At 46.2% G+C, this 24668-nt stretch overlaps 1 protein-coding gene across 2 annotated transcripts; it reads left to right on the top strand.

Moving 5' to 3' along the window:
• The first annotated feature begins 1537 nt into the window (after positions 1–1537).
• On the top strand, positions 1538–24310 carry far1 (fatty acyl CoA reductase 1). Of its 2 annotated transcripts, none has more exons than XM_068722701.1 (13): positions 1538–1675; positions 7929–8045; positions 8541–8657; positions 9473–9648; positions 12193–12372; positions 13063–13240; positions 14151–14195; positions 14745–14872; positions 15086–15153; positions 16816–16987; positions 18421–18550; positions 20877–21004; positions 21683–24310. In XM_068722701.1, exons 2-13 carry the CDS (start codon positions 7974–7976, stop codon positions 21840–21842), a joined length of 1554 nt encoding a protein of 517 aa, XP_068578802.1. In that variant the 5' UTR covers positions 1538–1675; positions 7929–7973; the 3' UTR covers positions 21843–24310. The 2 variants fall into 2 exon arrangements, with proteins under 2 accessions (XP_068578802.1, XP_068578801.1); XM_068722700.1 differs by lacking the exon at positions 16816–16987 and adding an exon at positions 15990–16161 and having other exon boundaries at positions 1540–1675.
• The last annotated feature ends 358 nt before the right edge of the window (positions 24311–24668 follow it).

A 24668-nucleotide genomic window follows, 5' to 3' on the forward strand; every position in this document is an offset into this window, starting at 1 on the left:
TGGGGGGGTGGAGGAGGATCAGGTTGAGGCTGGAGGGGTGGAGGAGGATCAGGTCGAGGCTGGGGGAGTGGAGGAGGATCAGGGTAAGGCAGGGGGTGTGGAGGATTGGACAGCTGCAGGGCGGAAGGATGGGGAGCAGACTGGTGTTGAGATCTCGCCCTGTTGGAGTATGAGGCAGGGCAGCCGAAGAAGGTGTGGCCTTTTTCTCCACACAGGCTGCACTGGCTCTCTGCGGGACACTCTTTGGCCTTGTGGCCCAAACCGCTACATCTCCAGCATTTGACAAAAGTACACTGCTTCACCTGGTGGTCAGCAGAGTGGCAGATGAAGCAGGTGACTGACTGACCGGGGTATATGATGCGTCCGTTGTAGGGACCAAGGGAGATGGAGTTGGGGATGGATACAAGATGTCCGTTGATGTCTTTACGGAGTTTCACCTTGTATCTCCTTACTCCGTACCAGATACCGAACTTATCTACCGGCTTGTTAGTGTGCAGGATATCGCAGTACCTGCTCAGGTATAACTCAATGTCAGCATCAGGTATTCTACCTGTCCAGAACTTCACTATTATAGTGGTTATGTCCATTTGAATTGAAGATTCAATTGTCCAGTCTATCCATCTAGATTCGAAATCTTTTGAGCGTTGGATTTCCAGGAAACGCCTGAGAGGAGCTTCATGAAAGAAGCACAGCTCAAAGTCTCTTTTGCTTGGTTGAGCAATGTATGAGTAAACTTCTGATGTGTTGATTCAGGAGGAGTCAAACAGAAGAGTTTCACCAACATGATCACGGCTGGGAGGTTCACCGACACCAGTGTATTTCAGACGGACCCAAAACTGCCCAAATTTTGAGGAGTATTGAGGAATGACTGTGCGTGGAGCCATAGCAGCTAGCAGCAGCCCAGCCGGGCGCTGAGAGCAGGACACGCTCTACTTACAGATTTTTTTGATAAACGCGCACAAGTTCCGCAATGAAACACAGAGCACACTGTCTATTGAGACTCCGGTTTTCCTCCTTTTCCTCTTCCATTCATTTTCACTAGTCAGAGTATATCAACTGACTAGTGACTAGGTCTTTCCTCGTCCAGACATTTCGTAGTTTTATGTATTTTCGAAGTTAAACGAAGAACATACGAAGTAGTGCATGTCAATTGGTTTTGATAATTTAATATCAAATTTAGAGGAGACATTTGTACCATTCAGGTATTGTAGTTCAGCATTATTTGGTCAGTTTTGTTTTTTTAGAGAGGCTCTGTGTTCAAATGTGGTTCTAAGACATTAGTTGAGTTTGGTTTGTATTATTTCAGCCTGGAGTATTTCGTTGTTGAGATAGGATGTTTTGCACCCGACTCCTGTTGGCATGTACACTGCACATTATTTGTCACCTGATTCGAGTTCGACTCCTGAAAGGTGCCGTGTAGTTCCCCTAAAGACGGTTTCTCTAATAAGACGAAGCGAAACACGTAGGAGAGAGACCTCCTCTTCTTCCCCCCTATCTGTGGCGGACACCGCTGTCCCGCTGACGTCACGGCGGTACATTTATCCGCCCAGGCTGCGGGCTTCCTGCTGCGTCTCCACTCTTGTCGGTTAACGACTGGAACGTTGCACGCTGCCGCTCCGCCACGCAACAGACTAGCCAAGTTCAGGAAACCGGGGAAAACATCGACATTTTTCGGGTACGTAAACCCTTCACATTACGTCCACGAGCCGCATTGCTCCTCGTAGTCAACCGTGGCGCTCAATACTGGTTTGCAAACCGCTAACTGTTGGTGTGGCTGGCTGCTGCTCAACGTGTGACAACGCGTAGGAAGAGATGCACCAAGACGAGGGGAGGGGTGGCTGGACACTACCGTAGTGTTAGTGGAAGACATACGCAGATAACGGGACCAAGTTCCGCTTTGGTTCTCATTTAGTTGAAGCACTTCAATGAGGGAGTTTGACTGAGGAGGCACTTTGAATTTGAGGTGACGGGCTAGCTGAGCGGCCTCGCGTCTACTTCACCGTTACTGTCGGGGCTGTCACAGCCGAAGACTCGCGGTGTTTCCCCCCCGTGCAAATGGACGGTGAGCGGTACGGATGGGGAGGCGGCTGTGCGTAATGAGAATCACGGGATCCGGAGCCTCCACGTCGCCCGTTTTTTTGGAGTCCGCGCTCAGTCCTCCTCTCCCGGTCCATGTTGTCTCTCCGGTAACACTCCTCTGTTTGGCCCGGATGCCTCACGGTACCGTCGCCAGCGATGTCTCCAATGCACGAAGGTGCCGTTTGTGCGGGTGAAGGAGGGAAATGGTGCCCTCCTCAGGTTCAAGATGTTGTAATAAAGTGTTGCATGTTTGGTGTTGTTTCCAAAGATATACAGGTCGCATTCGGGTCCACGCATACTAAAGACCTGCTGAGTCCATCTGGCCCTGTAGAGTTTAGACAGGCCCACTTTGTAATCTAAAGTGACCAGCGCTTCCTGCTGTTGACGGTCTGGTGACATTCATTTCATCGTGTGTGTGTGTGTGTGTGTGTGTGTGTGTGTGTGTGTGTGTGTGTGTGTGGGGGGGGGGGGGTAGACCTGAACTAGAAGTCTATACAAACCTCTTTAAGGGTCTTGTGATGTCGGTGTTTCTTACTGGAAGGAGCCGGTTGCAGCAGCCGGATGCACCTTGATGTCATTGTTGCTGGAGCACACGTCCATCACCACGGTCCCAACACATTTCACCTGCTGAGTGAATCTATTCCTGTCGGTGTTGGATGACCCAACCGAGTGAATGCCTCTGTGACTAACTTTAAATCTATAATGTTTTTTTTTTTTTTACCTTAGCCTGGCAGAGGGTTTTCACGTTAGTCTCAAAGTTTCTTCTGAAAACTATGGATGGCAGTACTTCTTGATCCCAGCCAAATATGTTGTCCATCAGCTGAATTGGGGTTGAACTGCAGCCGCGTTATCGCTCTAATAAATCTATTGTTTAAGGGGCATCCGAGACACAATACTGCAACGTTTGCAGTCGCACAAGAAGGTAAAACTGCATACACGTCCTCGATATCAATGAGCTCAGTGCTTCCTACATCCTGCGCCTGATTAATCTAATTTGTGTTGCTCTCATCCATTCTGAGCCATTATTGGCAGAATCTCACTACAAAGCGCGGTTAAACTGTAATCTGCCAGAACGATCTTTTTTTTTTTTTTTTTTTTTTTTTTTTTTTTTTTTTTTTCAATCATCATACGTCACGCTGGTTTTGGTTTAAGCTAATCGTGACACGTTAGCAGAACCGTGCAGCCCAGGGGTGGTAGACCCAAGAAGGCTTGTGTGAAGCTATGAATGAGGGCTTGTGTCCCTGGGGACAGAGGCCCACACTGTAGTCCTATGGTCACCAACTGCCCTCGTTGTACTCCTCTTTTAAAATGTAGACCCCCCTGGTCTTCTCTTCCGCGAGTCCGTTCAGAAGCAGCCTTCGGTCGGACACAGCCCGTCCGTACGGTCGAGGTGAGGCTTCTGTACGAGTACGTCTGCCTGAGCAGGTGTCCGCAGTTCTGTTGATGTCCCCCTCTCACTCACATTTCCTGTTTTCAGTGTGTGTACGATATGCTGGGGAACAATCGCTCTGTGTGAAGGCAGAATTCACTGATACTGTTGAACCTTTTTTTTTTTTTTTTTTTTTTTTTGGGGCTGAATTTGTATTCCGACTGGAGCTCGCGAGACGTGCGTGCTTTCAACAGGCTGTCGGCCAAGCTCTGCACACAAGCCTGCAAGTTGGTCAGAAATGGGAACTTTTTTTTTTTTTACAAATTTGTATGAATAAAGGCTTAAATGTGATCTTATCCCTGACCTCTAACTGCCTACTTTTTCATTCAAAGCCCAGTAAACGCGCCACATGCACTAGTGAGGTGTCATGGTTTTCATTTAATTTAAACCGTCAAAGTCAAAAGCAGGATCTGCGATTCTCCCAATTTTTTTCTCCTCCCACCTTGCGTCCGTCTGAAGTTTAAGTTTGCAGCTGAGACACCTTAGCCACTGCCAGAGTCTTGAGAGGATGGAGAAACAAACGGGAGCTATATACAGTCAGGGTTGTAAGTATTTGGACTATGACACAATTTTTCTAATTTTTCTTATTTAGACAACTCCAATGGATTTGAAACTAATCTGTCAATATGTGAACAAAAAAATCTCAATGACCGTTTATGAATTACGACCATGTTTTACACCCCACATTTTCAGAGGCTCAAAAGTAATTGGACAATTGTCTGACAAACTGTTTCATAGACAGACAGCATTATTTATATTTGATCATATAGGGGTATATTTAAAAAGGTTTGAGACAGTTGAATACTGGTTTGAAACGGTAAATGTAAATGAGAATTGTCCGGGCACGAAACCGACGATCTGATGTTGACCAATCAGGACCAGGTCTAACAGTGGCGTAGCCGTCTCAATCCTCATCTCATAATACAAGTCAAATGGAATGGTGGATTGAGAGAATCGTGACCCAATCTAGTGGTGTGCTCTAAATGTTTGACCGTATGCAAAGCTGAATAACTGGTTCAACTGTAGCTCTACAATCAGCGGCTGCAGGTCTCCCAGTAGAACAGCAGACTCTCCTTGTGACTGTGGTTAGCTCTGTGAAGTCTGCAGACACCACTGCATTGTTGTCATGGTTTCACAATGAAAACCAAACATGGCTGTAGCTTCATCCACCTTTTTTTTTTCTTTCTTTTTTTTGATGCAGTTTAACCTAGAATCAGCCCACATCTATTAAGTGTTTTTATATAAGTCCTGTCAACTGTGGACACCAACTCTTGACTCGCTCTGTAACTTGGTGTTGTGTAGCAGCAGATCACTCCGGAGTTCTTGGCTCCTCCTCACAGAAGTGACATATTCCTGTATTTCAAACATTGTTTTACATGTCATTCAGTTCAGGAGACAACACACTAGTGCTGGGCGGTATGACCACAAATATGTATCACGGTATTTTTTTTTTCCGCGTTAACGCATTAACTAATTAACGCCGAAAATAATTTTATTGAGCGTTTAGTTATTAAGCAGGCATTTTTAACACAAGAACCGAACAGCTGTTTGTGTCTTCCCTCTCTTACTGCTTCCTTCACCTACATTCCCCTGGGTCCTAAGACCCTCCAAGTACAGCTCCTTATCACCCTCTATGTACCAACGAATATTTATAACAAATACCACACATATTACACTCTAATCAGTGTTGCATATGTGTCTGACCAAAATACCCCAAGAAGCAAAAAAAAATATAGATATTTTTTGTTAGAGTTTTTAAAGTGTTAAAGCCTCTCCCAGATGTTAGCAGACTGTTGTGCTAACGGGCTAGCTAGCGAGCTGTACCCAGCATGCTGTTCGGCAGTGAAATTTTATAAATGTACAATTATTAGTGTTACAAATTGTTTATGTGTCACAAACTGTTGTGTGTCGTGTTTTGCCCTGTTAAAGAGCGTTAGTTGTGGGTTATTAATTGTTGTGTTATAACCATAACTTAGGGGTCCCTCTCACTACATAAGTAGCTCCAACCGTAGCGGTGTTTGCGGCGAACAATACATTTTGCTTCCTGTTGAAGAGTGACAGCAGTTGTTTTGGCTATACTGGTATGACGGTATATGAAAAATTCATATCATACGTGAAATTAAAACCGGTCCATCCAGCCCTACAACAGACTGTTAATAGATGGTTATTATCATGATATTGTATTGTATTGGCCATGTTGAGGTGGGTTTAATCACTTCATTGTACTGCAGTTTGTGGTTGGGAGCCACAAAGAGTTTCCAGTGAAGAGGTCTCTATAGCTTTGGTTGACTGTGCGGTAACAGCGTCGTTAAAAGGTTGGCATTGGATGTGTTAAAGCTGCATACTTGTGGTATTTGTTTGAATAGCACACTCGGTTTATCATTAGTGTAGATAAGTGTTATAGATCTGATAGACACGATGGCTGATAACGATAAATGCCCTCAGTTAACGATTAGACGAGTTATCAGCTTAAAAGCCAACTCAATGTGACTGATAAGGTCCAATACACTTGTGCGTAGAGTCAACACATACAGTGTGACATACAGAAGGCCCACCTAGTGCTCTCTATAAAGATACAGTCAGGTGATTAGTCAATACACCGAGAATGAATCTGCAACAGTTCTCATAACCATTTGCTTGTCTCTCTTTTTTTTTATCAAAAACACCAAATATTCATTGGTTTGTAAAATTGATGAAGTGTTAGTTGCAGCCCTTCTGTGGACAAATGACTCCAGTGTGTACACTTGAAGTGGTAACTGGTCGTCCTACAGGAGAACACTGCTGTCTACATTCAGTTTACATTCAACACATCCAGAGTGTCTGCTAAACTTTAGGGACTTTCAATCTGGCCGGTCAAAGTAGAAACTAGAGACCATCTTGTGACGATCACACCAGCTGTGATCCGGGCTGGGCCTCCTACTTCCTACCCCCCTACCTCCTACCTCCTACTTCCCAGCCCTGAACCTTCATGTTGATCTCAACCACCTGTGAAGTGTTGTGATGCTACCGCAATGACAAGGGGTACATCCCAAGTCTCTTAATTGTCATTTCCTCGCTTGAACTGGAAGTAGTTCTGCTCCGCCATATTGACGGCCGTCCCAAAGCTCTTATTTCTGCTCTGAGGACAGAGGAGGGATCTCTGAGGAGACATGAGCGAGGACGCACGAGAACAGCCTTCCAGGAAGTGTTTTAACGGCAGACACGCCCCCTCATTGTTCATCAGTTATGTGATTGGACGCTGCAGCCGATCGGACTGATACAATTTTTTTCAACATGTAAACGGTGAAGACGGCTCGCAGATTAAACTCAAGCTTTATATTTGATTAGTTTTCTGGTTTAAATATATGTTCATTGTAGAGTGAACAACAAAAGGACCACAAACAACTTTCTCCATTTATTAGAAAGATTTGTCTTTTCATGATCTGATATTTATCTCAATAACTTTTATTATGGATACAATTAAAGTCCGAGAGATCTTTTTACATCATTGGTCATCATTTCATTCAGTCACGTGAGGCTGATCATTCCTGAGGGTCTGGTTTGATGAGTTATATCATTTAAGAGAAACCATAATCATTCTGGGTTATTTAATAATGACGTCACAATTTAAAAACGTACAGACCTCAAATGCATTCCGTTGGTAGATCGATCCTGTGCTTATAAACAGGACACAGTTTGTTAAAGAGGTAACAGTACAGAGAGAAAACACCTCTACAGAGATGATTACTGTCTTTATTAGTTACTATTATTAAGTACAGTGATCATGTGTACAGACACAAACTTCTCAAAAGTCTCTTCAGCCGACTGACAGCTGACTCAGCTGATCCTCCGTCATCAGAAACGGACGTCGCTTCACGTGACGCGACTGAGGAAAGGACGCCTCATGTCTCTTAAAACACATTTCCACGTTTCCTCTCTCCTCGCATGGTTTCCTCCATGCATCCCTGGGGGGAGGGACTAAGACGCAAGGAGACTTGGGATGTACCAAAAGTCTGTCCACAGACGGACACATAAACGGCTCAAAGTGCAGCAGACCTCCTCAGTGGTAGTTGTGCTACAGTCGGTGGCCTGGCGTTGTGAGCCGACAGCACCACAACTGTTACCAGATTCTATTCCAGCGCTCCTGGACGTTTGTGCTTTTCTTTCTTTCTTCTTTTCACTTTTCATGAAATCTGTCATGTAGAACTAAAAAAAAACAACCTGTGATCGTGGCAGGCGGCATCGCACAGGGAAAGACTACAAGTAAAAGTGTGTTTGTGACGGAGGGACGCTGATGAACGCTGCAGTCCTGACTTCACTCCCAGTCATTTTAGATTCCCATCCTCGGTCTCCACTTGGGAAACACCCCATGAAACGAGTTCAGGCATGACGTTGGTCTCAGTTGTAACCCTTCCTTTTTGTTTTTCTTATTTCTGTGCAGGTGGAGTGGTGTTAAAGCAGCTCACTGAACAGGACAACCGACATCATGGTGAACATCCCAGAATACTATGCAGGGAAAACTGTGCTGATCACTGGAGCAACCGGCTTCATGGGCAAGGTACAGTAGTGGTCGAATAGGCAAGTAGCCAATAGGACATGACTGAACCATGGAGGTGAGCTTCTGAACTAGATGAGAGGAACCCTCCATTGAGACGCAATCAGATGAGAGAGAGAGACAAACTCTACCTCTCTGCTTTATCAGAGTGACTGAAGGGTTTCATCAGTGCTCTTCAGTCCACACTACACAGGAAGTTTCTAAACCTGTAGAGTTCAGGTCTGCTGCTTCTCTTCTCTTCACACCAGGAAGTGAAGCAGGAAGACTGAAGACCGTCCCGACAATGTTTTACTGTGTGCCGAGTAGTGGCTGTTGTGTTGTGACACTCTTTAGTTTAACAGCAGGTGCATGAATACCTTCTTGTTGAGCTGCTAATGTAAATGTGGCAAAGCACCTTTTTTACTGGCGTCTGTCTGCCAAACCGCAGCAGCCGTCGTCTGAACTTCATGTGTTTTTGATGCAACGTCGTTGGTACGTCCTCCTTCCTCGTGGTTCAAGGTGCTGCTGGAGAAGCTGCTGAGGTCCTGCCCAGGAGTCAAAGGCGTCTATGTGATGGTGAGGTCTAAAGCTGGTCAGAGCCCCGAGGCCCGCATCGCTGACATGATCAACTACAAGGTGAGGGGTGTGTGTGTGTGTGTAGCCTGTGTGTGTAGCCTGTGTGTGTAGGAGAAGCCTGTGTGTGTGTGTGTGTGTGTGTGTGTGTGTGTGTGTGTGTGTGTGTGTGTGTGTGTGTGTGTGTGTGTGTGTGTGTGTGTGTGTGTGTGTGTGTGGGAGAAGCCTGTGTGTGTGAGGGAGAAGCGTGTGTGTGTGTGTGTGTGTGTGTGTGTGTGTGTGTGTGTGTGTGTGGGAGAAGCCTGTGTGTGAAGGAGAAGTGTGTGTGTGTGTGTGTGTGTGTGTGTGTGTGTGTGTGTGTGTGTGTGTGTGTGTGTGTGTGTGTGTGTGTGTGTGTGTGTGTGTGTGTGTGTGTGTGTGTGTGTGTGAGAGAGAGCTTAAAACGTAGCTTAGTTTGAGCCTAATAACGTGGCTGAACCACACCATTAAGATGCCACTTAAAATGTAGACATCCTGACTCATTTACGACTCCGACATGCACGCTCAGTTCGGCGATGAAAGCTTTTACATCTGCAGTACAACTTCTCACCATAGGAGTAACTTTAGATGCCACTTCTAACAGTTCACGTGTGTGTTAGTGTTGACTTAACGTCGGACGCTTCCAAACAGCTGAGGCAGCAGACTGCTGCAGTTCGGCTCTGGATGTGCAGAGGTGAAAAGTAAGCCGTTCTGCCGCGACTGCCAATTCCAACAGTTGGCGTGGGCGTACAAGCTGTTCTTGTATGGAAACGCATTCCACTGCACACTGAATTACAGTTCTATAAATGCACCTACCGTTTAGTATGGACTGTAACTTTGGGCATCCTTTCCCCGCTCAGCTGTTTGAACGATTGCAAGACGAGCAGCCCGGCTTCGCGGAGAAGATCGTGGCGGTGAACAGTGACCTGACGAAGCCAGAGCTGGATCTGAGCAAAGAGGACCAGAGCATCCTGGCTGACAACGTCAACATCATTTTCCACTGCGCCGCCACCATCCGCTTCAACGAGCCACTCAAGTGAGTGGTCTGTTCATTGTGATCGGTTCTTCATTTCTGGAGGACTTTGTTGGTAATATGTGTTTCTCTCTCTCTAATGGCACCTTGTAAGTTAACCATGTTTATCAGTGTCTTTCTTCCGGGTCTTGTATGGTTGCGTTAACTCGGTCAAATGAGTGACGATCAGGCAGGAGAATGTGTTTGTTGGACGTAGCGGCGACATGGGGCTCGACACACCCGAGACTCCTCCCCTTTCTGCAGGACGTTGGCCAATCGTTTGTTCTGCTCACCCAAAGACACTCTACTTACAACCTCGGGGAGACGGTAGATTGTCTTTGGAGTAAGACGTCTGTGTTGTCATTGGTGTTTTTTGTGTCAGTTAGATTTTATGCCATCTGTTGTCATTTTGATGTCCCTGGGGTAAGAAGCACGCGTCTGTACACAGGATGGTTCTTGGGGAGCGCCTTGGTAGTCGAATGGCCATAGAATCAAGACATTGTGGGTTCAATTCTGGCCATGGGACCTTGTGTTGCTTGCTCAATTCAACATGCTATTTCATGAGTCATAGCATGGGTTGCCCAATTTGGTCTGTGAACACAGCTTTAGTACAGGTGTGACGGTACCTGAGTGGTACCAGACAACACTTTGGGACACTGAGCATTACATTACAGTCATTTAGCAGACGCTTTTATCCAAAGCGACTTACAATTCAGTAGCTATCTATACACCGTAGCAATTCGGTGTTAAGTGTCTTGAGACGAGTGGAGCCGGGGATCGAACCTCTGATTGAAGGACGGCCCTGCTTGGCCACGGCCACCCCGAGCACAGTCACGGCCCCCAGCTGTTCGTCATGAACTGGCTCCACAATGTAACTTTTAGATCATGTGTTCAGTGTTGTGTAGTATCTCTCATACCACTCGACCCATCAGAATAATATTCTGGTGCCCGTTTATGACTGTATGCTCAAGGACCTTTTTGGACGTGGTGGTTCAAACTTTGTGAACATAGTTTATGTTTTCTCCCGTCATGGACTGCTGGCTCCTCAATCCTCTTAACCACATTGATTTTTCCCAAAATCAAGTTTGATTGAATCCAAAGTAAAGAGAATTTTAACTTTTATGTAATCAGAATCCTCTATTATACATTGCTCAAAAAAAGAAACTTCTGGGATATTGATCTGTCCGGTTAGGATTGTGAATCAATTTCACCTGCTTTGGTGCAAATGGAAGTGACAACGGCAAGGCAACCGTTTTCTTCTCGAGTTTAGCATGTTGCTAGCGCCCCTGTCACTTCTGGTAGCATGAAGTAGATCGAGGAGGGATCTCTGAGGAGCCATGAGCGAGGACGCACGAAAACAGCCTCCCAGGAAGTGTTTTAACGGCCGACACGCCCCCTCATTGTCCATCAGTTATGTGATTGGACGCTGCAGCTGATCGGACTGACGGACTGGAGTTTCATATCAGAGTGAGATTAAACTCAAGCTTTATATTTGATTACTCGGCTGGGTGCGGGAGAAGATTGTGTTTTTTTCTCTCTTCAATAAAGAGATTCCAGGCTCTTTCACTATTGGGTGAGGTTCCCGTTTTTAATTAGGTTTACAGATAATTATATGATAAGATATAACTTATCTTCCTGGTCGTGGGTGCGGTAAAAACGTGTAATCTCCCCGTCACCCATGCATCATTCTCTGTCTGTTGCACCTGTGCCCCAAATACCAATTACCTGCCACACTAATCCACACTGCCACCCGTGGTCAACCTGAGGTAGGCATAAGACAAAACTAATGGCTCCTACATTAGTTATCAGTATTATTGGAAGCTATTATCAGTACAGTGATCATGTGAACAGACACAAACTTCTCAAAAGTCTCTCCAGATGTTAAAGCCGACTGACGGCTGATCCAGCTGTGATCAGAGCCGCCGTCATCAGAAAAGACGTCGCTTCATTTGAAGCTTCATGAAAGGAAGTCTCTTAAAACATGTTTCCTCTCTCCTTGCATGGTTTCCTTGGAAAAGATTCAAGTTAGGGAAACGGGGATGCAATTAAGAGACTTGGGGTGTACCCTATGAATGGGTGAATGATGTCACTAAGGTATGACACCACTAAAGTATGACATCAGTAAGGTATGACGTCACTACCTTATGCGATCACTACCGTATGACATCACTACCGTATGACATCACTACCGTATGACATGCAGTGTTAAAGTGCTTTGAGAGGTCGGAAGACTAGAAAAGAGAAATAAAAGTCCAGTCCATTTACCGTCAGTTTGGATGATTGGTGCAGTCAACAGCACGGCAGAGACACGGGGAGCAGGAAACCTGAATATTATTTGATTAATATCAATTTTGAATTAGAAGTTAAGATTCTAGAAGCTTTTTATAGGAGTAGCCCAGTAGACGACGATATCATCGTCCATCATGATGTTTCCCTGTGACCCTAGTCTTCATTCCCCCGATGCTAATAACACATGACTGGGACTTGTACTCGCTTAGTTTGGTCCGTCCATTTCATCCGCTGACTGATTATACGTCAAACTTTCCTGTCTTCCTTTCCTCCTCCCAGAGATGCAATGCAGCTGAATGTCCTGGCCACCCAGAAGATGCTGGCACTGGCCCACAGGATGAAGCACCTGGAGGTCTTCCTTCACATCTCCACAGCCTATGCCAACTGTGACCGAGAGCTCATCGAGGAAATGGTATACCCTCCCCCCGTAGACTACCGCAGACTCATCGATTCTCTGGAGTAAGTGGATCTGGACCGTTTCCAATGAACGTCTGCTGCACAGTGGACAAACTGCTGCCGCGGTGGTGATTTGGATGGCCTTTGTTTTATGAGCAGATGTGCGGAGGCTCGTTTGTTGTCATTAGTATACAGTAGCATGGGATTATGGTTGAGGATTCTTCATTTCTTCAGAGGACTGGATGCACAAAAAGCAAGTGGGGAGTGTATTATGGAGATTAATGTCAGTGATACAGTGAGCATGCCGGCTTAGCCACGGCCGTGGAGCAAACGGCCGCTCAGTGACTCTAATGTCGTAGGAGCTGCTGAGCTAGATGAGTTCAGCATTAGAGAACTGCAGAGGGAGTAGAGATTAATGCTCGTATGTAGCGTCAAGCTCGTGAGGAAGAGCGGAGGGATGCGTGCAGAGAGACGGCGTGCTGGGGTCCATAGCGGGACGTTGGCGCTCTGGGACTACTCGTCGGTATCGTTACCGTCGATAAAGCCAAAGTGTTTAAAGGTAGAGGTAAATCATATAGAGTCATCAGAACACGTAGGCCCGGGCTACATGAAAGAGCACTTTACATGCTGACTGTATCCGGTGCTGTGTTGCTCATACGATAGACACATTTGCATTGCTTTGTATTAGTACCGTCAGTGGTTAAATAAAGCGCAGCGACTGTAATCTCCTGTTTTCCGTTTCTTGTGCTCCAGCTGGATGGATGACGAGCTGGTGTCCGCTCTGACTCCCAAGCTGATCGGGGAGCGTCCCAACACCTACACCTACACCAAAGCCTTGGCGGAGTATCTGGTGCAGCAGGAGGCCGGAGACCTCAACGTAGCCATTGTCCGACCTTCCATAGTTGGAGCCAGCTGGAAGGAGCCCTTCCCGGTGAGTGATTTTTTTTTTTTTCTTTTCCCGAACGCAGGAATAATGTTGGATGCAGCAGGATTGTTTTCAGCTGCATTGAGGTGAACATCACGGATATGTGGCAACGCGTCGAGATGCGGGAGCTCCTGGTCGTCCGCGTGAGGAAGACTTTAAGTAGCAGATGAGCGGGACGGCGAGGGACGGCGTAGTGTATGCAACACAACTGCTGCTGAAATGAGAGGGACAGCCACACACAGAGACACAAACGCGCCGTGCAACCTGAACGCCTCACAGTACAGCCAGCTGTGTGCACATCTGTGCTCCAAGCATGTTCACACATTCTCCATTTGTACCTTTTTTTTTTTTTTTTTTTTTTTTTATATATATAAACATTTCATTTTCCAAATACACTTGCCAAAAAGATCAATGTGTCACCTGGCAAACTGCTTGGAATATGAACCCAGGTATTAGGAGGTATTAGTGAGCAGGGAGATGGTAAAGTGGAGGAAGTCATTGTTTCCAGAGATCAAGAAACAGACGTGTAGCGAAAGTCCAACAGATCTCGTTCCTCTGTGAAAGCACAGAGGTGTTGAATGAATGAGGAATGTAGCGGAACGAAGCTCTGCACACCTTTGCTGCTGTGGAAAGCAGAAGACCGGTCGTTTTTCTGGTTTAGGAAGGTTTCTCACACTGTCAGAATATGTTCTACTAAAGTAACCAGGCTAAAGCTCATTGGAACTGCCACATATTACATTTATTATCATATGAAGTTCTTGCATTTGAGTAATTATAACCAGCAAATGTTTGAACTATGAACAATGTCAGTTATGGGAATGTCAGTCTATCAAGGAAAAAGGTCCAAATGCATCAGTGAATGGACAGTAATGGTGTCGTTGCTAACGGTCTGCTCTGTCCTCTTCCTCTCTTTCAGGGTTGGATTGATAACTTCAATGGCCCCAGTGGAATATTCATAGCAGTAAGTACAGGCTTACTCGGTGTACAGTGCTAAAGCCCGTCTGGTGTCGCTCATTCCTCACACACAGTCTTACTGAGCCAGATGCTGACCCGTTTTCAGTTTGAAATGCTGTTTTCTTTTGGTCTCTAAGTCCACGTAGCAGTACACAGTGTGCCGGTTCACTGAATCTAGCCGGTACTGCCTGGAGATGTTGACTCAGGCTGTGTGGCTGAAAGCAGGAGGGAGAGAAACTGTGGAGCTAGCAGGCTAACAACCGTTCACGACGTTTCAGATGCTTTTCCATCGAGCATTCTCCTGTCGTGAACCACTCACTGCAGCACATTATGTCCCAGTGCAGTTATGAATCTAGATAGATAAACAATATTTTCTGACTCAAACTGGCTGGACGTTGGACATCCCCGTGATTTCATGTGTCAACGTTCTTCAGATGGAAGGAGGCGCTCTACAGAGAAGTGAATGTGGAGCCACTTTCAGTCTTGGAAGTTGGGACGTGAGCGACTATACTCTATAGATATTGGTCATCAGTGGTGTGTCTTTGACCTCCTCTAGGCCGGTAAGGGGATCCTGCGTACCATGAGGGCGTCTAATGATGCTGTGGCTGACCTGGTGCCAGTGGACGTGGTCATCAACGCCACGCTGGCTGCAGCCTGGTACTCTGGATCACAGACGCTCAACAGGTGGAGACGCAAACAATTCGTCACAATGTCTTCTCACATGCGTCTTCTGGTCAAGTTGTATTGATGGTGTGTGTGTGTGTGTGTGTGTGTGTGTGTGTGTGTGTGTGTGTGTGTGTGTGTGTGTGTGTGTGTGTGTGTGTGTGTGTGTGTGTGTGTGTGTGTGTGTGTGTGTGTGTGTGTGTGAGAGACTGACCCTTTCCCTCCATATTACAGGTCTAAAAACATCCTGGTGTACAACTGCACAACCGGAGGGATCAACCCGTTTCGCTGGGGGGAAGTTGGTATGATGCCTCTTATCTAACCTAAACACAGCCTCTGTAACGACAAAGGAGACTGTGTGTTTTAACTCTTGACTGTAATCTGATCCGCTGCCTGCCCCGCCCAAACCAAGAGCTCGGTTCACCCTGTTCCTCCTAGATCCTGGTTTGTGGCTGGATCTTTGTGGAGTAAAGGCACACATTGTCGCTCACATTCTTGGTGATTATGGACATGTAACCGATCACCGCATACTAGATTGATACGGACTCCTGAACGCAAACAAATCCGTGATGTAGAACTCCAGGTTTGATTTACACCGTTAAGCTTTGCAGGCCCTTACTATAACTGCAACATGACCGTGTGCCCTAAAAGTTGAATTGGGAAGCGCTGTGGTGCCACCTTGTTACAACTTGTGAACAGGCTTAACCAAACCTTTCGAGCTTGGCATCCTCTGACACGATTACAGAAGAAAGAGTCTGAGATTAGATGTTGGATTCAGGATGAAAACACCTTTTGTTAGAGGGATAAATGGCTTTAAAGTTGAACTGCGATACAGTTTTCCTCCAAAACTTGTGTTGTGCAGCTCTGTTTTTAATTCGACGTTGTTAGCTTAAGGGGTTGGACAGAATAACAGGAACACCTTTACAAACTTAATGCTGTCCGATACAATGAGGGCTGCATGATATGGCCCCAATCTCCTAGCATGATCTAGGTCATTTCATATCCCGATAGCAATATATATATGGAAAAAACTGTTGTTATTATTTGCTTTGCCAGCAGATTTCAGTCAAGCATACACAGCCCAAATGTTTTGAACTGTTGATTAATGCCTTGTGTTGAACAACCTTCTGTTTCTTAGAGTACCATGTAATATCCACATTCAAGAGGAACCCCCTTGAGCAGGCCTTCCGTCGGCCCAATGTTAATCTCACATCCAATCACCTAATCAATCAGTACTGGATCGCCGTGAGCCACAAGGCTCCGGCCTTCCTCTATGATCTGTACCTCAGGCTGATTGGACGAGAGCCCAGGTAACCTCATCATCGCCGACTCGGACGCGCCGCACCTCTGCTGTTTTAACGCCACCCCCCCCCCCCCCCCCTTCTCACACACGTGTGCGCACACACACACATCTCTGCTGCTTTAGTCCTGTAACTTCTCTCTTAGTGTATCAGGCTAACGTTGTAGCTGCCGTGCTAATGTGTTTACATGACGCTTTGTGTGCGGTTTTGTTGGGAGTTGAAGAATGTATAACCCAGCCGCTCTCCTGATCACACGGGGTCACCGATGGGTTCTGCACTCTTTACGTCTTGCTACCTGCGATGTTCGTATTCTCGGCTGGGTTTCCAAAATGTCAGCGCTGAGGTCGTCCTCAGTCCGACCGCTGAACGGACAAAGGCGGACTTCAGTCTGAAGACGCTTTGGGAACCCAACCCAGGTGTTGGCCCTTTTGAAAAATCCTTTGCTAGTGGCTTAGTTGTCAGTTATGTGAGCTGGATCTGTCACCTTTTTTTTTTTTTTTTTTTTTTTTTTTTTTTTTTTTTAATCCAGATACGACCAGCAGTGGTCCCGCCTTTTTACACAGGGCCTGCATCTGGCCTAGGGTCAGTGGGAGGAGCATTGTGCTTCATCTCGTCCTCTCTGTGTCCTCCTTGTCCTGTCATATGTGTATCTCTCTCCTACAGAGTACTGTATAAACATGACCTTCAAGACCAATCCCTTAGAGCAGGCCTTCAGAAGGCCCAATGTCAATCTGCGCTCCAACCCCTTTACTAATCAGTACTGGACCGCCGTCAGCCACACGCTGCCGGCTCTGCTCTATGACGGCTATCTCAGGCTGACGGGCCGCAAGCCCCGGTAAGGTTGCAACTGCCCCCCCCCCCCCCCCCTTCCCCTGCCAGTCAGTCCCCACATTTCCCACAAAGCAAAACGTTTGCTGTGTCTTTTTCTTAGTGAAGACCCTAAGTCCTCTATGGGAGCATGTTTCATTTAAAGAAGACTTGCCTTTTTGTGAACATGACATCCATTGTTGCCACCTCCCCCCCCCCCCACACTTCTCACCCAATCATGGAAAATCCCAAGGCACCATGGGACATCTTGGTCATTTAAAAAAAAAAAGTTGTGTCCAGTCGGCGACGGATCATGTCCCACTGAATACAACCCCTCTGCATGTTGATTGATTAGTATCCACACATGTGTTCTCTCTTGACTGCAAGCCGGAGGTGTTTCAGACGCGATGTCATGCTCCGTTCTCAGCCTTTTTTCTTGCTTTGTTCGGCTGTCTGAAACGGTGTTTGGCTCACACTGGGTGTGCTTTTGATTTTGATTGGGTATGTAAGTAACTCTCATCTCTGCCTCTATGTGCCGATCAACATGCATGTCTGTCACGTCCTTCGGAAGCATTCACAGGAGGAATCCGAGTCGTCTCAATCGGTCTAAATGTCTCAAATGATAGAACAGGCCTGTCATTGGCTCAAGGCCTTCTTACTCAAAAATATTGTTTCTACAGAGCTTTTAAGTCAAAGTTACCAGACTGAGCCCGTTTGAAGACTCGGAGAGCCTCCTATGATCCTCGCAGTAATGAGCTCTGCTGCTTTCCCCCCCATTCTCACCCCGATTTTCCTCAACACTGGTTACCGGTTGTCAGTGATCAACGCTGAATCTGAGCTAACACACTAATGACCATTCACAGACGGACCACTTGCAGTGCTTTGACAACGTCTGAACAAACCTCTTGACTACTCGGGGAAATGGGTAAAGTGAGTGTCTCCTCGACTTTGGGTGGCTAGTTAAATGAACGAACCGAAAGGACGGTGGTTGAAGTTGACGAGGTGAACGGACGCAAAGCACTGTACAGCTCAAAAGGTCTGCTGCACTCATTACAATTATTAGAATCGAAATCTGCCTAATCCAAGTCTTTGGGATTGGAAGTCCACGGCATATACTGTCAAACGTGTAGTGATCTAGTAGCACTCATTCATGCACATCTCTGACAGTGTTCCATGATCAGTTTTGAGACTAAATTGGAGCTCACGTTGTATAACAGCTGATACAAAGGCTCCTTTGTGTTCCTCTAACTGTGGAGTCAACTTCTGCCTCTGCTCTCCCCTCCTCCAACACCATGCGGCCCTGTCCTGCTCCTCATCCATGACTCCTCCTCTCTCTGCATCCTCTTCTGTCTGTCGCTACACGACCATCATCTTTCATCGGTTCCAATGTTCTCTCATCTTCCTCACCTCATTGCTGCTTTCCTTCCTTTTCCGTGTTGCTTTCCCCGCTCATGTGTCTAGGATGATGAAGACGATCACGCGCCTCCACAAAGCCATGATGGTGCTGGAGTATTTCACCAGTCACTCCTGGGTGTGGAACAATGACAACGTGGCCATGCTGATTGGCCAGATGAGCCCAGAGGATAAGAAGGTAGGAAAAAGCGCTGTGGACCCTCAGACGGGTTGACGTGTCTGTCTGTCTGTCTGTCTGTCTGTCTGTCTGTCTGTCTGTCTGTCTGTCTGTCTGTCTGTCTGTCTGTCTGTCTGTCTGATAGCAGGCTCATAGAGTGACTCATTCTTTTCCTGCTGATGTCAGTGAAGTTTTTCAGACTGAAAGGGACTTTCTCTCCATGTCCTGTACACATTCTAACACTATGAGAGACTGACTTTCATATCTGATGACAAACACTGTATTGTATAAGCAAGTCTAGAACAGTGTTTGAAGGTTCTCTTCTTGAATATTGAATTCTGTAGTGCCTGTCTCAGAACCGACCACCGATGAGTCGGTGATCATTGGTCGGTGATCAGTCATTGGTCGGTGATCAGTGGTCGGTGATCAGTCATTGGTCGGTGATGAGTCAGTGGTCGGTGATCAGTCATTGGTCGGTGATCAGTCATTGGTCGGTGATCAGTCATTGGTCGGTGATCAGTCATTGGTCGGTGATGAGTCAGTGGTCGGTGATGAGTCAGTGGTCGGTGATGAGTCAGTGGTCGGTGATCAGTGGTCGGTGATCAGTCATTGGTCGGTGATCAGTCATTGGTCGGTGATCAGTCATTGGTCGGTGATGAGTCAGTGGTCGGTGATGAGTCAGTGGTCGGTGATCAGTGGTCGGTGATCAGTCATTGGTCGGTGATCAGTCATTGGTCGGTGATCAGTCATTGGTCGGTGATCAGTCATTGGTCGGTGATCAGTCATTGGTCGGTGATGAGTCAGTGGTCGGTGATGAGTCAGTGGTCGGTGATGAGTCAGTGGTCGGTGATGAGTCAGTGGTCGGTGATGAGTCAGTGGTCGGTGATGAGTCAGTCATTGGTCGGTGATGAGTCATTGGTCGGTGATGAGTCAGTGGTCAGTGATCAATCAGTGGTCGGTGATCAGTCATTGGTCGGTGATCAGTCATTGGTCGGTGATCAGTGGTCGGTGATGAGTCATTGGTCGGTGATCAGTGGTCGGTGATCAGTCATTGGTCGGTGATCAGTGGTCGGTGATCAGTCATTGGTCGGTGATCAGTCATTGGTCGGTGGTCGGTGATCAGTGGTCGGTGATGAGTCATTGGTCGGTGGTCGGTGATCAGTCAGTGGTCGGTGATCATTGGTCGGTGATCAGTCATTGGTCGGTGATCAGTCATTGGTCGGTGATCAGTCATTGGTCGGTGATCAGTCATTGGTCGGTGATCATTGGTCGGTGATCAGTCATTGGTCGGTGATCAGTGGTCGGTGATCAGTCATTGGTCGGTGATCAGTCATTGGTCGGTGATCATTGGTCGGTGATCAGTCATTGGTCGGTGATCAGTGGTCGGTGATCAGTCATTGGTCGGTGATCAGTCATTGGTCGGTGATCATTGGTCGGTGATCAGTCATTGGTTGGTGATCAGTGGTCGGTGATCAGTCATTGGTCGGTGATCAGTCATTGGTCGGTGGTCATTGGTTGATGATCATTGGTCAGTGATCTGGTTTTCTTCCCCCTTTGTTGTGGAAGGCGCCACTGGGGGTTGAATTTGGCCAAAGCCAGCTGGAGCAGCCGGCTCCTGGCTGTGAAAACATATTCTCTCTCATTCTCTTATTAGATAGGTGCTTATGCAAACATCCATTAAAGCATCTCAAATTATGAATTTCTATTTTATTACTAAAATTCCTCATTTACTCAAAAATAAAGTTCTAGAAATTGTCAGTTTGTTGATGTCTGATCCAGACACATCTACATGGCCTCCATGTTAAATGGGTTTAGGATGGTTTAGACTCCTGGTTCTAGAGAGCAGTGTGATCTCTGTGACATCATGGTGGACCCCAGAGGATGGAGTGAATATCTCTAGATTATCAACATTGTGTCTGTGAGCTGTTGTTATGCTAACATTAGCAATTAGCTCAAAGCTTTGAGCCGTGCAGGCATGTGTTGACTTGTTACCTTCATTTTCATCTTTGAAGTTCTAAGTAATTTTTTTTGATTAATATGTATTTGTAGCAATGTAGTGTTCTTATATGTACTGTTCTTTGAAAAATATTTAATGGATACTAAAATATTTTAAGCCTTAATGCATACATACATATTTATTAAAAACTCATCCATCAATGTATATTCTTTCTTTTTTTTTTGTCATTTAATTTTTCACTTTGTCAAATATCTATTGTTACCTACCAGAAAAAGACACCATAATAATCAGTTACATCTCGGATAAAACGCGTCCTTGTTGAAGACTCACTGAGAAGTTGTCGTTTCAAAAAGTTCACCGAGAATGTTTGTTGTGATTTTGTTTCCGCAGGTGTTTAACTTTGATGTGCGTCAGCTGCACTGGGCCGAGTACATGGAAAGTTACTGCATGGGCACCAAGAAGTACGTCCTCAACGAAGAGCTGTCTGGCCTGCCTGCTGCACGCAAACACCTCAACAAGTAAGAGTGGAATCAAAATCTGACACACACACACACACACACACACACACACACACACACACACACACACACACACACACACACACACACACACACTGAAGTCATACTTCCATGAACCACTCGTGTCTTTGACATCTGTCAGGAATATGAGCTTTTCCTTCAGATTACCACTCTGAGTGGATAGTACAGTGGGAGTGGCAGTAATCCTCTCGGCTTTAACAAAGCTCACGTCAATAATCAGCAAGCAGACACTTTCAGGGAGTTAAAAGGAGAGGGCATGACTTTAAAAAAAGGATGTGTCTAACATTCAATTATATTGAATTTATTAGTATAGCCAAATATCAGAAATCACACATTTGCCTCCGAGCTTTACAATCTGTAGAACATCCTCTGTCCCAGGACCCTCACTTCTGAAAAGTCCCAAAATCAAACCTGGGAGAGCAACGGAGGAGGATCCCTCTCCAGCATGGACAGAAGTAGATGTACAAGATGAACAACATAACAGTTACAACATAGTCCAAGCATATGACAGAAATGATCCATAATAGAGTAGTAATAGCTGTAGTAGCACCAGTAATAGCAGAATGATAATACTGCTAATAACAGCAGCAGTGGCTATAATAACGGAGTCCTCGTGAAGTGGAGGTTTAGTCCCGGTTGTGTTTTGTGTTTCCCAAGGCTGAGGAACATCCGCTACACCTTCAACACCGTCCTGGTGGTGCTCATCTGGCGCGTCTTCATCGCCCGATCCCAGATGGCCAGAAACATCTGGTATTTCGTGGTGAGCCTCTGCTTCAAATTCCTCTCCTACTTCAGAGCCTCCTCCACCATGAGATAATGGTCCCGGACAGGGGCGGCAGGGTGGCGAGGCAAAGAGGGGGGGGAGACGTGAAGAACCACCGGCTGAGGAGGAGGAGGAGGAGGATGATGATGATGATGAGAGGGCCTGGTGCCGTTTGCCTCAAAGATTTAAGTGGAACACCGACGGGAGCTTCTGGACGAGTCCACGGCGCTCCTGAATGTTTCACATCTCGGATCTATCTCACCTGATCTCCAGCATGTCGGGGGAAACCCCCCCCCCGAGGGATCGGATCTGTGTGGGTGTACAGTGTACTAGTTAAAGACGCAGGAGCACACACCCTCACCGCTGCAATCGTTAAGCTCTCTGTCTCGCCCGCCTGCCACACAAAGCTATGCATTGGATGATGCTCTGCTGCACTAATCCTCCGTTGGTTTTGAGTCATTCCAGCCTTCTTCTGTATCCGTCATCTTTTGATCGAAGAATAATACTTTTACCGCCGTGTAAGTGATGTTTCTCTGCAGTCACCTGAAAACATAACTCCATGATTTGCCTTGTTTTTTCTCTCTTGATGTTTTTGTCTTTGCTTCTAGTCAAATTCCTGCTCGTGAAGCCGATTGACTTGTTTTATAAAACCTGTTACAAAATGAATTCTACGCTGGGTTTTCACCCGGCAGCAGCTTTTGAAGGGGGAGGGGGGGTACTGGAGCCGGTTTTGCCCATTTATTTTGGAGGCAGTTAAAGGACGGTTCTGTACTGACGTACGATAGCCTACGATTGTGTCGCCTCCGTCATCCAGAGCCGCTCCACCACGTTAGCTTTGGCGCAAAGAGAAGGTCGACATTGCAGGCTCATACTGACCGTGCCCCACCAAGAGTCGCCATTGGCTGACTCGTCTTCCTCCTCCCTGTGTGTCCCCAGTGAACTGCAGTGACTAGTTCCCTAATTCGGACCGAGCACAATGTGGACTGTAATAGTGCCTACAAAACGGATTATTCTGGCATCGGCACATCTTGCAAACCAAGCGTGTTCTTCTACAGGTTCCTTCTTGTCATCATTTGGTCTTAAAGCGCTTTTTTTTTTTTCTTCTTTTTTTTTTTTAAATCCCTCTGAGACGAGACGTATCCTCCCTTTTTTTTTGCCTTGTTTTCTCCATGAAGCTTGAGAATGTAACGTTTCAGTGTACTGGTCAGAGTGGGTCTTTGGTGTGGACTCTCCTTCATTGGTCTTTTCAGGTTTATGCGACTTTGTGTGGAGGATCATAGGAGTCAGTTTATGGGTCAGAGTTGGTCTCTACAGTTCCTATCTTAGTTGCTTCAGTAAATACACCTGTGTGTGTGTGTGTGTGTGTGTGTGTATATATAGGATTTGTTATGCGCGCATGCTGTTTATAACCTGCTGTTGAACTCCCGGAATGTTCCGTTGCCTTCATCATTCTGCCTCGTTGCAGAACGCGTGTGTTTTCAGACAACAAATGTTGGCTTGTTACAGAACTCTGGAATTGAACCCTTGTTGCCATATTAAGTCTTCACTCGGCGTACCTGAGGTTTACCTGTGCACACACGTCTTGTCTGTTACCTCTTTCTCGAGCGCGCTCGCAGTGTCGTCTCTGGCTGTGCTTGCATGTGTCTGCTCAAAAGCGTCTTCAAGCGCGTTTGGTCCTGGGACTGTCCTGGATTCAGCGGGAGCCTTTTTTTTTTTTTTTTTTTTTTATACAAAGGATCATGTGACTTGGTGGAGGGATGCACCTCCCCCCCCCCCCCCCCCCTTTTGGAGTTTGAATTGTGCCTGAACTTTTTTTCAATATTCTAAAAAAAAAAAAAAAAAATGTGAAAAGAGAGCAATCAGATCTATGTTTTCTAATTATTTTGTGTACAGCTCTGTTAAGGGAGACTTCAAAATACAGATGTATTTTTATCCAATGACATTGCGCGGCTTCAAAAAGCTTACTGAACCAACTTCAGCTGCTGTAAATATGTAAACAGAAGTGCACTATGTCCACCGCTCAATTAAAAATCGACTCTCCTGTGTAGTGTGAACATGTATTGTGTCTCTCTGTGAATGTCATAGAATTACTTTGGGTGGGATATCTACTTAAAGAAAGGTCCCCATATATCTTTTGACATATCTTTGTATGTTTACCCATGAGGCTTTTGTAGGACTAAGTGCTCTTTCTTTCTGGATATAAAAAAAAATCCATTTTTCTGCCCAAACCTGTGTTGATTGTTTTCATGTAGGAATGTTACTTTTTTTTTTTTTTTTTTTTTTTTTTTTTTTTTTTTTTTTTTTAAACCTTTCTTTCATACTGTGTGCTCTGGCTGTCCAGACTAATGGGTCTTCATTCTGACTGGCTACAGTGTCCATGTGGGTCTCCAGGTGACTGGTTCCATTGCTCCTGCTCACTTTCAGAAGGAGTCTTCATTGTCGACGTGAAACTCCCAACAACGAATCAATGGGTGCCTTTTTGTCTGTAAACCAAAAAGGAATAAACGGTTTAATCCTCCCGATTTGAGGCGTCTGATTTCTCGTCGCTGTCTTGAGACTCAAACGGCTTGATGGAGTCCAGCTGACTGCTCCCTGTGGTGCGTAGCGGATCCGTCCTCCGCTTATGCTCTGTACTACTAACAGCTACCGAGCGGCTCGGTTCAGTCGGAGTGAATGGCCTCTCTAGCTGCCATGCTCTTCTTGAGCCTCTGCACACGTTTCTATGGGGTTGGTTAGTGTGTGTGTGTGTGTGTGTGTGTGTGTGTGTGTGTGTGTGTGTGTGTGTGTGTGTGTGTGTGTGTGTGTGTGTGTGTGTGTGTGTGTGTGTGTGTGTGTGTGTGTGTGTGTGTGTGTGTGAGAGACACATAGAAATGCTCTTGT

This window comes from Cebidichthys violaceus, unplaced genomic scaffold (genome assembly GCF_023349555.1).
Source record: "Cebidichthys violaceus isolate CVI_PGR_0920_01 unplaced genomic scaffold, fCebVio1.0.p SCAF_3, whole genome shotgun sequence".
NCBI lineage: Eukaryota > Metazoa > Chordata > Actinopteri > Perciformes > Stichaeidae > Cebidichthys > Cebidichthys violaceus.

What these genes read in the sequence shown, in the direction of transcription:
- far1 (XM_068722701.1), top strand. Translation starts at nt 7,974, where the DNA reads ATGGTGAACATCCCAGAATACTATGCAGGGAAAACTGTGCTGATCACT. An exon ending in AGACTCATCGATTCTCTGGA is followed by an intron (nt 12,373 to 13,062) that starts GTAAGTGGATCT and finishes CTTGTGCTCCAG; the next exon opens with CTGGATGGATGACGAGCTGG. An exon ending in GGATCACAGACGCTCAACAG is followed by an intron (nt 14,873 to 15,085) that starts GTGGAGACGCAA and finishes TCCATATTACAG; the next exon opens with GTCTAAAAACATCCTGGTGT.